Below are 12,455 nucleotides of genomic sequence, written 5' to 3'. Positions count from 1 at the left end.
GACACCATTCTGTATACCTCTGGCCCTTCCTTGGACACTGTGCCATCTAACCTCCAAACGAGCTTCAATGTCATACAACACTCCTTCCGTGGCCTCCAACTGCTCTTAAACGCTAGTAAAACCAAATGCATGCTTTTCAACCGTTCGCTGCCTGCACCCGCATGCCCGACTAGCATCACCACCCTGGATGGTTCCGACCTAGAATATGTGGACATCTATATGTACCTAGGTGTCTGGCTAGACTGTAAACTCTCCTTCCAGACTCATATCGCTACATATTCGTCGCCAGACCCACTGGCTCCAGGTAATCTACAAGTCCATGCTAGGTAAAGCTCCGCCTTATCTCAGTTCACTGGTCACGATGGCAACACCCACCCGTAGCACGCGCTCCAGCAGGTGTATCTCACTGATCATCCCTAAAGCCAACACCTCATTTGGCCGCCTTTCGTTCCAGTTCTCTGCTGCCTGTGACTGGAAAGAATTGCAAAAATTGCTGAAGTTGGAGACTTATCTCCCTCACCAACTTCAAACATCTGCTATTTGAGCAGCTAACCGATCGCTGCAGCTGTACATAGTCCATCTGTAAATAGCCCACTCAATTTACCTACCTCATCCCCATACTGTTTTTATTTATTTACTTTCTGCTCTTTTGCACACCAGTATCTCTACTTGCACATGACCATCTGATCATTTATCACTCCAGTGTTAATCTGCTAAATTCTAATTATTCGCTCCTATGGCCTATTTAATGCCTACCTCCTCATGCCTTTTGCACACAATGTATATAGACTCTTTTTTTCCTACTCTGTTATTGACTTGTTTATTGTTTACTCCATGTGTAACTCTGTGTTGTTGTCTGTTCACACTGCTATGCTTTATCTTGGCCAGGTTGCAGTTGTAAATGAGAACCTGTTCTCAACTAGCCTACCTGGTTAAATAAAGGTGAAATAAAATTACAAAAATAAACTCCTCAATAAAAGGCACATGACAGCCCGCTTGGGGTTTGCCAAAAGGCACCTAAACGTCTCTCGGATCATGAGAAACAAGATTCTCTGGTCTGATGAAACCAAGATTGAACTCTTTAGCCTGAATTCCAAGTGTCACGTCTGGAGGAAACCTGACACCATCCCTACCGTGAGGCATGGTGGTGGCAGCATCATGCTGTGGGGATGTTTTTCAGCGGCAGGGACTGGGAGACTAGTCAGGATCGAGGGAAAGAAGAACAGAGGAAAGTACAGAGAGATCATTGATGAAAACCTGCTTCAGAGCACTCCAGACATTCCAACAGGACAACGACCTGAAGCACACAGCCAAGACAATGTGGGAGTGGTTCGGGGCAAGTCTCTGAATGTCTTTGAGTGACCAAGCCAGAGCCCGGACTGGAAACCGATCAAACATATCTGGAAAGACCTGAAAATAGCAGTGCAGCGACACTCCCCATCCAACCTGACAGAGCTTGAGAGGATCTGCAGAGAAGAATGGGAGAAACTCCCCAAATACAAGTGTGCCAAGCTTATAGCTTGATACCCAAGAAAATGATAACAGCCTCAAGTTGCCAAAGGTGCTTCAACAAAGTACTGAGCAAAGGATCTGAATTCTAATGTAAAATGTGATATTTATTTATTTTGACTAGATTTTTGCTTTGTCATTATGAGGTATTGTGTGTAGATTGATGGGGAAAAAACAACAATTGAATCAATTTTAGAATAAGGCTGTAACGTAACAAAAATACTTTCCGAATGCACTATATACCTACTGGTTGATGAAGGTGATGCTTACCTCAGTGAAGAGTCTTAGGGGAGCTGCTATGACCTTCTTCTCTCCCAGGTATTGATCCCACGACCATGCCTTCTTCTTACCCCTCACTGCTGCACACCACATTGATCTGAATTACACCTTTCCTTATAACACCACGGTTCAGATTCCCGGACCCAAATTAAGTCTAGTCCTAGTCTAAAAAGCATTCTCAATGAAGAATTCCTGTGTGTAAATTCATGTATGCATTCTAAATAGCATTTGACAGCGATAAATAATTTGATATGAATTTGAAAAAAATGGTCTGTGCATTCATATCAATAAGCACTAATACTGTAGCATTCAGTAATGATCTAATTGTTTTGTTAGTAGTGTTTACATTTCAAGAGTTTACCTTGTGTGCTTGTCACTTTGTTCTTCATTTTTACAGTGTCCTCGTTTGGTCGCTCCTGAAATGACACAGTTGTTAGTTTGCTGACAGAAACTTGGGCAACACTTAACTTTTCAGCCAACAGGTATAATGTTGTCATGATAATGAGCTCAGGTGCGGTCAGGTCCAGGCCTACTCACTCTTAGACAATATTCCTCCGCCACGCCCTTGCTGAAACTCCTTTTCTTCCTATCCTCTGCCTGCATCATTTGAGACAGGATCGATTCTACAACATGATATACAAACGCAGGCCATTTGAATGCAAAAACAAATCAATTACTATTTAAGTTCCACGGTGTGAGTCGCTTTAAGTTGAGACATCGCAATTTACTCCTATTTGTAAGAACATCTTTTGCATTCTATTTTCACTCTGAACAGACTCAATGAAAGCCACCACCATTCCTTTTATAAAAACATAAATGTCCTCTGAAGTTTACCCATATAATGCAAAGCAAATGACATTTTACTTGATTTGTTCACTGGGCGCATACGCAGCTTGGCTGTCTTATTGCCTGTTGTAAGAGACAAAGTGAAATGTTTTTTCTCAAGTCCTAGTACAGTAACAACCCCATGATTACTGTATAAAGAGGAAATTAATGCATCTCTTTCTGCAGTATATGATGTAAATTGGATTGAGTTCCTGGTAAGAGATAAGGACTGCTTCCCATGAAAGTCAAATTAAGTAAGAGTTGGGTCTGTGGCGGAGGGGGCGGCCGCAGCTGGAGGGGCCCGGATTTCCCAGAAGGCAGTGGGAAGCAGCAACTGCTTGCCTTCCAATGCAGATTAATCGATTGTATGTAGCTGGCCGGAAACAAAATGGATTCACTGCACTCCGACTCCTGTATATTAATTACTGTATACAATAGTACACTCTCAAATAGGACACTCTCAAATAGGATTTACAGTGAGTGTAGAAACATTAAGGACACCTGCTCTTTCCATGACAGACTGACCAGTTGAAACCAGGTGAAAGCTATGATCCCTTATTGATATCACTTGTTAAATCCACTTCAAATCAGTGTCGATGAAGGGGAGGAGACAGGTAAAATAATGATTTTTTTGGGGCCTTGAGACACTTGAGACATGGTTTGTATATGTGTGCCATTCAGAGGGGGAATGGGCAAGACACAAGATTTAAGTGCCTTTGAACTATGGTATTAGCTACCAGGCGCACCAGTTTAACTGTGTCAAGAACTGCAACGCTGCTGGGTTTTTCACGCTCAACAGTTTCCCATGTGTATCAAGAATGGTCCACCACCCAAAGGACATCCAGCCAACTTGACACAACTGTGGGAAGCATTGGAGTCAACATGGGTCAGCATCCCTGTGAAACGCTTTCGACACCTTGTAGAATCCATGTCCTGACGAATTGAGGCTGTTCTGAGGGCAAAAGGGGGTCAACTCAATATTAGGAAAGTGCTGCTAATGTTTTGTGCACTCAGTGTATATGGTTTGCAGTTGCTCTGACAAAATAATTGTTGCTTTCTGGCCTTCTTGCAATGTGTCATGGGTGTCCATTTTCGTCTGGCTTAGCGCCAGGAGGTGCAAACGCCAGACACATGTTAGTTTTCAATTTCGTAAAAATTGTTAGGGCATTTTCCAGCCCTAACACCAGTTTCTGCAATTTACCTGTCCAACATTAGAGTGCATGAGACAGTTTAAGACCAACAAAAAGCAGGTCTTAAAAGGTAACGCAGTTTATAATCGAATGAATTTTGAGAGCGAAAACACAGCCTATTCAGCCATGACAGACAGTGACCATGGGGAGAAAAATACATTTTCTGCTGGTAAATCACTTATTTAGAAACATCATTTTTTTTGGGGGGGGGGGGGGCACCCATTTAATTGAATTAATAATCAAGCATAACCTACCCACACATTAATCAAGGCTGGTTTAGCAACATCACATAGGTGTCTTTTTTTCCTGGCCATTAGCCAAAAGAAGCCTTAAATAAAGGGGTTTTAAATGATCTACGGCGAGTGCTTTGTAATATTTTAGGTTTTGCCCTCACACTTTTTCACTATTCACATACCTGCATTTTGCTTGTGCAAGTAGGCTATGCGTACCCATTTTCAAGGAGCACCCCTCGTCCGATTACCAAAAACACGCTCCACCAAACTACGCAGTTCTTCTATAATGCTATATTAACCGCAATTGTTTTTATGAATCTGCTTCGCACAGGCAACGATACAATTGACAGGAGCCTAGTATTTTGTATAGACATGTGAATGTTATGCGTAAAGGCATTTTAGGCCTGTGCACACAGTGCCATGTAGTTAGAGAAGAGATTTATGATATCATGCTTCTGATCCAATCCTATTTACAAATATTGTTGTTGGTTTCTAAAAAATAAAATAATAATTTGATTAAAAACCAAACTTATTAGAAAGATTCACCATCCATTGGTTTATGCTGAGAAAGTGCATGGCTGAATGCAATGGAATTTTGTCTGTTGTTTCTGGAGAAGTGCCAGTATGATCTTATAAGATGGTTCCATGATGTTTATAGAGCATTACATTTCCGAGCAGTATAAGGGTGAGTTGGCATTCCCCCTTTGTCTTTATATTGGATCTTTATCAAGCTCCTGTGAAAGGTTTGGATGTGCGTAAAACCATCCATAGACTAAGTTACCTTTTCTGTATTATACGCCCATGGGAAGCAATTATGGTGCCTGTAACTGTAGACAGCATATTTAAAAACAAGTCATTGTTTCGTTTTTTATTAGAATTTGATTAGAACCGCAGCTTTTACCCCCAAGCCACAAGACTGCTAAATAGCTAATCAAATGGCTACCCGGACTACCCGCATAGACTCTTTGTTTCACTAACTCTGCACACACACTGGACTGTACCCACACAGTTATGTAACAGGTGTAAAATATACTTTATGTATTTCACCGATAATCCCTCATATTTATTATTTTAGAAGTTATTTTGAGGTGGATTACACTACTTTCAAGAGTGAATTATTTGATTTGTGTTAATGTTAATGCTGTGATGTCATCAACGGGAGCCATGCTTTTTCTCCTCAGTTTGCTCAGAGCGTGAACAGGAGAGGTATGTACATGTTCGCAAATGTTCACAAATGCACAAGAAATGACAAGCAAAAGTTATATCGTCACTGATTTAGTGTTGCATTGCTGTTTATAGGAAATTATATTAAAGGTGAATGGGAATAATGTTGGAGTGCAACTTTGCTAGCTTTTGTTTTGTTAGCTTTGTTGTGGGGGAGGGTCTCTTTCAGGTGCAGACAGCATGTGTTCTATGATGATTTTCTAACTGATATTCTGCACTATCTTTTGTCTTTTTGACTCCAAGATGGTGTAGCAGTCAGACGTCTTTGTCCTGTCGTGTCCCTTGTATATATATTTTTTACATATTTTTCTTTGCATATCTTTTAAAATATTTTGCTAAACCTCAATATATAAATATTCTCCTGCAACCTGCCTCACTCAATGAAGCATGGATCTGCTTTTTTCTTCTTCTAAAGTATCTATATTTACTTCGGATCTGGAATCCCTCAACTGAAGCTAGCCAGCTAACTACCAGCTATCAGTCAGCAAACCATTGCCAGCGGTCATCAGCTAACCTTCAGCTCGAATAGCTCCTCGCCAGTTCGAACAACGTGACTCTAACCAGAGCATAACGGATGACTACTCCTGGCTAGCGTTTCCATCCCCTTAGCTTGAAGCTAGCACGGCCAGAGCTCCTGTGCTACCACCGAAGCATACTCCTGGGCTACAATATCCAGACCCCTTCTACAGCCGGTATGGGGCATGGAACCCCGCAGATCCCCTACGACTGGAATACCGATATAATCTGCCCGAGGACTCCAACAGGCCTCTCAGGCGTGACGCCCGTTGAAGGCCTATTATGCTAACCAGCTACGCCTGCTAGCTACCTAGAGCTACTTGGAACCCTACTAATTCCACGACCGGTCTATCGAATTCACCGCATGAAGAGCCAAAAACAGACTTATCCCCATCGCGACGTCCCCCAAAGGCTAACTTTCTAGCCCCTGCTATCTGCTTGCTTGCTAACCTGGCCTGCTAACTGCTAGCCTGCCCCAGTCTACTAACTGCTAGCTTGTTTAGCCCCGGTCTACTAACTGCTAGCTTGTTTAGCCCCGGTCTGCTAACTGCTAGCTTGTTTAGCCCCGGCCTACTAACTGTTAGCTTGTTAGCACAGGCCTGCTAACTGTCTGAATCGCCGTGTCCCCAGCCAGCCCAACCACTCACTGGACCCATATTTATTTTCAATCCATTTTCGATTTTTAATTCGATTATACCTTCCGGTAACCTGCCTCCCCCAATGTGATACGGAATCACTATTATTTTTTATTTTAGAATACATTCAAGAACCTCCAGAAGCTAACCAGCTAATTAGCTACAAGCTGTTTAGTCATTGTTAGCGGCTTTTACCTTCTGCACAGCCAGCCCTGTTTTAGTCTCTCCACAACAACGCCGGATTCCTGCCGTAATCCCTGGACCACTAATTCTGATCTTCACAGCTAGCTTGCACCCAGTACCGAAGCTATCCCTGAGGCCCACGTCCCAGCCTACTCAGCTGTTCACCCGAAACCCACTCATACACGGCTGGAGCCCAATACTCCACCGGATCCTTGCTGTAAACTCTGGACCTTGGCACCGGATCACCGCTGCTACCGATTGGATATATTGGCTAACGCCACTGCCACGAAGCTAGCACCAGTTAGCCGTGAGCCAGGCAAATCTCCCTGCTAGCAAACTAAAATATACAACACCTCTTTCGCCATCTGGCTTGGATTCTATGTCGACACGGCCCCCCGCCGCACCACCACGACTGGTCTGCCGACGAATACTCCATCCGCTGTGCCTTCAACCGGCCTCCGTCTGAGCAGACCCCCCCTACCACCCCCGGGCTACTAATTTTAAACGCGTGCTAGCGTAGTGGCAGCTTCCCTGTTCCATCTACTGCTGCCCACTGGACACTATGATCATTTGGCTACATAGCTGATTCCTGCTGGACAGTCCATTAATCATGATACTCTATTATGTTTATTTATGTTTTATCTGTCGGCCACAACCGCGAACTCAGGCTCTGTGTGTAGTTAATCGGACCATCTCTGCCTAGTCATCGCCATTTTATCTGCTGTTGTTGTGTTAGCTGACTAGCTGTTGTTGTCTCACCTGTTGTTTTAGCAAGCTCTCCCAATCAAGACCTGCGATTACTTTATGCCTTGCTGTATGTCTCTCTCAAATACCAATATGCCTTATATGCTGTTGTTCAGGGTAGTTATCGTTGTTTTAGTTTTCAATGGAGCCCCTAGTTCCACTCCTCACACCTCTGATACCTCCTTTGTCCCACCTCCCACACATGCGGTGACCTCACCAATTATAACCAGCATGTCCAGAGATACAACCTCTCTTTTCATCACCCAGTGCCTGGGCTTACCTCCACTGTACCCACACCCCACCATACCCTTGTCTGCACATTATGCCCTGAATATATTCTACCACGCCCATAAATCTGCTCCTTTTAATTCCTTGTCCCCAACGCTCTAGGCGACCAGTTTTGATAGCATTTAGTCGCACCCTCATCCTACTCCTCCTCTGTTCCTCGGGTGATGTGGAGGTAAACCAAGGCCCTGCATGTCCCCAGGCTCCCTCATTTGTTGACTTCTGTGATTGAAAAAGCCTTGGTTTCATGCATGTCAACATCAGAAGCCTCCTTCCTAAGTTTGTTTTACTCACTGCTTTAGCACACTCTGCCAACCCTGATGTCCTTGCCGTGTCTGAATCCTGGCTTAGGAAGTCCACTAAAAATTTAGAACTTCTAATTTTAAAAATTAATCTCTCCAGAAATAAGTATCTCACTGTTGCCGCCTGCTACCGACCCCCCTCAGCTCCCAGCTGTGCCCTGGACACCATTTGTGAATTGATCGCTTCCCATCTAGCTTCAGAGTTTGTTCTGTTAGGTGACCTAAACTGGGATATGCTCAACACCCCGGCAGTCCTACAATCTAAGCTAGATGCCCTCAATCTCACACAAATCATGAAGAAACCCACCAGGTACAACCCTAAATCCATGAACATGGGCACCCTAATTGACATTATCCTGACCAACTTGCCCTCCAAATACACCTCTGCTGTCTTCAATCAGGATCTCAGCGATCACTGCCTCATTGCCTGTATCCGCTACGGGTCCGCGGTCAAACGACCACACCTCATCACTGTCAAACGCTCCCTAAAACATTTCTGCGAACAGGCCTTTCTAATCGACCTGGCCCGGGTATCCTGGAAGGATATTGACCTCATCCCGTCAGTTGAGGATGCCTGGTCATTCTTTAAAAGTAACTTCCTCACCATCTTAGACAAGCATGCTCCGTTCAAAAAAATGCAGAACTAAGAACAGATATAGCCCTTGGTTCACTCCAGACCAGACTGCCCTCGACCAGCACAAAAATATCCTGCGGCGGACTGCAATAGCATCGAATAGTCCCCACGATTTGCAACTGTTCAGGGAAGTCAGGAACCAATACACGCAGTCAGTCAGGAAAGCAAAGGCCTGATTTTTCAAGCAGAAATTTGCATCCTGTAGCTCTAACTCCAAAAAGTTCTGGGACACGGTAAAGTCCATGGAGAACAAGAGCACCTCCTCCCAGCTGCCCACTGCACTGAGGCTAGGTAACACGGTCACCACCGATAAATCTGTGATAATCGAAAACTTCAACAAGCATTTCTCAACGGCTGGCCATGCCTTCCTCCTGGCTACTCCAACCTCGGCCAACAGCTCCGCCCCACCCCCCGCTACTCGCCCACTCCTCCCCAGCTTCTCCTTTACCCAAATCCAGATAGCAGATGTTCTGAAAGAGCTGCAAAACCTGGACCCATACAAATCAGCTGGGCTTGACAATCTGGAACCTCTATTTCTGAAACTATCCGCCGCCATTGTCGCAACCCCTATTACCAGCCTGTTCAACCTCTCCTTCGTATCATCTGAGATCCCCAAGGATTGGAAAGCTGTCACAGTCATCCCCCTCTTCAAAGGGGGAGACACCCTAGACCCAAACTGTTACAGACCTATATCCATCCTGCCCTGCTTATCTAAGGTCTTCGAAAGCCAAGTCAGCAAACAGATCACTGACCATCTCGAATCCCACTGTACCTTCTCCGCTGTGCAATCCGGTTTCCGAGCCGGTCACGGGTGCACCTCAGTCCCGCTCAAGGTACTAAACGATATCATAACCGCCATCGATAAAAGACAGTACTGTGCAGCCATCTTCGTTGACCTGGCCAAAGCATTCGACTGTCAATCACCATATTCTTATCGGAAGACTCAGTAGCCTCTGTTTTTCTAATGACTGCCTTCCCTGGTTCACCAACTGCTTTGCAGACAGAGTTCAGTGTGTCAAATCGGAGGGCATGTGGTCCAGTCCTCTGGCAGTCTCTATGGGGGTACCACAGGGTTCAATTCTCAGGCTGACTCTTTTCTCTGTATATATCAATGATGTTGCTCTTGCTGCAGGCGATTCCCTGATCCACCTCTACGCAGACGACACCATTCTGTATACTTCTGGCCCTTCCTTGGACACTGTGCTATCTAACCTCCAAACGAGCTTCAATGCCATACAACAATCCTGCCGTGGCCTCCAACTGCTCTTAAACGCTAGTAAAACCAAATGCATGCTTTTCAACCGTTCGCTGCCTGAACCCGCACGCCCGACTAGCATCACCACCCTGGATGGTTCCGACCTAGAATATGTGGACATCTATAAGTACCTAGGTGTCTGGCTAGACTGCAAACTCTCCTTCCAGATATCAAACATCTCCAATCCAAAATCAAATCTAGAGTCTGCTTTCTATTTCGCAACAAAGCCTCCTTCACTCACGCCGCAAAACTTACCCTAGTAAAACTGACTATCCTACCGATCCTCGACTTCGGCGATGTCATCTACAAAATAGCTTCCAATACTCTACTCAGCAAACTGGATGCAGTTTATCACAGTGCCAACCGTTTTGTTACTAAAGCAACTTATACCACCCACCACTGCGACCTGTATGCTCTAGTCGGCTGGCCCTCGCTACATGTTCTATGCCAGACCCACTGGCTCCAGGTCATTTACAAGTCCATGCTAGGTAAAGCACTGCCTTAGTTCACTGGTCATGATGGCAACACCCACCCGTAGCCTGCGCTTCAGCAGGTGTATCTCACTGATCATCCCTAAAGCCAAAACCTCATTTGGCCACCTCTCCTTCCAGTTCTCTGCTGCCTGCGACTGGAACGAATTGCAAAAATTGCTGAAGTTGGAGACTTTTATTTCCCTCACCAACTTTAAACATCTGCTATCTGAGCAGCTAACAGATCGCTGCAGCTGTACATAGTCTATCGGTATATAGCCCACCCAATTTACCTACCTCATCCCCATACTGTTTTTATTTATTTACTTTTCTGCTATTTGGCACACCAGTATCTCTACCTGCACATGTTCATCTGATCATTTATCACTCCAGTGTTAATCTCCTAAATTGTAATTATTCACTCTTATGGCCTATTTATTGCCTACCTCCTCATACATTTTGCACACAATGTATATAGATTAAAAAAAATCTATGTTATTGACTTGTTTTTTTGTTTATTGTTTTGTTTATTGTTTATTCCCTGTGTAACTCTGTGTTGTTGTCTGTTCACACTGCTATGCTTTATCTTGGCGAGCTCGCAGTTGTAAATGAGAACTTGTTCTCAACTAGCCTACCTGGTTAAATAAAGGTGAAATAAATAAATAAATAAATAAAATATACTTGTATGGGAGTCCAGACGGCAGCATTAACTTTTGCCTTGTATTTGTACCCATTCCATGCAGGTATGTTGTGAAATGTGACGATTTTGTATGTTTAATGTGCCTAGTTACCTTTCGTTCATTTTGTTACCTGTCCGGTCATTTCAAAAATGGCGTTGTTGCTTCATTAGTATGCCTCAGGTATAATGGTACAATAGTATACTCTCTAAGAAATATTGAGCACTTATTAGCAGATTATTAGTGTACAAAATGTATAAACTGAAATGTGCATTTTCTTGTTGATGCTTTTACTCCTGGGTGTGCTCAGAGCGTGATGAGGAAAGGAGAATATACTTGTATGGGAGCCCAGACGGCAGCATTAACTTTTGCCTTGTATTTGTACACATTCCATGCAGTCCTTAAAAGAGAGACAACCGGCAGAATTGTGTCCAGAGCCCTAATCTTCCATCTACACCTTACCAGAACACAATGCAGAAAGGTACCGGTACAGAACAGGTTACACTTACATTACACTGACAACCCAACACACACACCTTCACACTCACCACATGCACTGCTGCTAGTCACTTTACCCCTACCTACCTATACCTATATGTATAGTACATACAGTGCATTCGGAAACTAATCCGACCCCTCAACTTTTTCCACATTTTGTTAAGTTACAGATTTATTCTAAAATAGATTAAATCGTCATTTAAATAGATTAAATCGTCATCAATCTACACACAATGACCCATGAGATGATTGTAGGTTTTTGTTTTTTCTCCTTAAAAACAGAAATAAATCATTCTAAATAACAAACTGGCTTTATTTACAAATTAGTAACAATGTCTCACCCCATGTTCAAGAATGGCCTTTTTCCTCTCTCATTTTATATTCTTTGAAAACAAAATCCCCAAAGTATTGTTATTTTTTTAAACAAAGCAATTGTTATTATTAATTTTAAATTATATAAAAGCCCGTTGCATATTCTCACATATATTTAACCCTGTTATTAGCAGGACAATATATATTGGTCAAATTGTTCATGGCTCCTGAGTGGCGCACAATGGGATTGTCTTGCAGTTCTCCAGCTGTATTCACTGAAAGTGCACGAGGTTCAATGCACGAGGGCACAGAATGGGCCGCAGAGCCGCACACAGAAGACCGACCTAGCCCATGGGGAAGGGAAGGGGGGGGGGGGGGGTGGACCCCCACCTCGCTACACTGGCTACACAGGCAACACTTTAAGGGGCATTGCACTAATAAATGGCGCTGATTAGGGAAACATTCCCAATGTTCTGTTCTTTGTGCCAGTCTGCAGATTCAAACTAAAACAATGTAACTAATAATGGCATCTTTATGCTTTCGTTAACCTCTCTTGGGTAGGAGGCAGTATTTTCACATCCGGACCTCCAGAAGTTAGGATATGCATAAAATTAGATTTGTAGATTTGGATAGCAAACACTCTAAAGTTTCTAAAACTGTTAAAATAATGTCTGTGAGTATAAC

At 43.7% G+C, this 12,455-nt stretch overlaps 1 protein-coding gene across 6 annotated transcripts in view; it reads right to left on the bottom strand.

The window, feature by feature from the left end:
• The window catches only part of LOC110489742 (lethal(3)malignant brain tumor-like protein 4), a 143,811-nt gene that overhangs the window by 117,005 nt on the left and 14,351 nt on the right, over positions 1-12,455 (bottom strand). For 2 of the 6 annotated variants that reach the window (XR_002468616.3, XM_021562594.3), the window contains exons 3-5: positions 2,326-2,411; positions 2,150-2,204; positions 1,780-1,868 (exon numbers count right to left, since the gene is read on the bottom strand). Coding sequence is in view for 4 of the 6 variants with exons in the window: in XM_021562594.3 (XP_021418269.2) it covers positions 1,780-1,868; positions 2,150-2,204; positions 2,326-2,394 (213 nt within the window). In the remaining 2 variants the exon portion in view is untranslated. The remainder of the gene's footprint in view (positions 1-1,779; positions 1,869-2,149; positions 2,205-2,325; positions 2,412-12,455) is intronic. The other 4 variants (XR_016486587.1, XM_021562596.3, XM_021562595.3 and 1 more) reach the window with 3 other exon arrangements.

This window comes from Oncorhynchus mykiss, chromosome 15 (assembly GCF_057628025.1).
Source record: "Oncorhynchus mykiss isolate SJ-2025 chromosome 15, ASM5762802v1, whole genome shotgun sequence".
In the NCBI taxonomy this organism is placed as follows: domain Eukaryota; kingdom Metazoa; phylum Chordata; class Actinopteri; order Salmoniformes; family Salmonidae; genus Oncorhynchus; species Oncorhynchus mykiss.
This window is presented reverse-complemented; position numbering and strand designations above follow the sequence as displayed.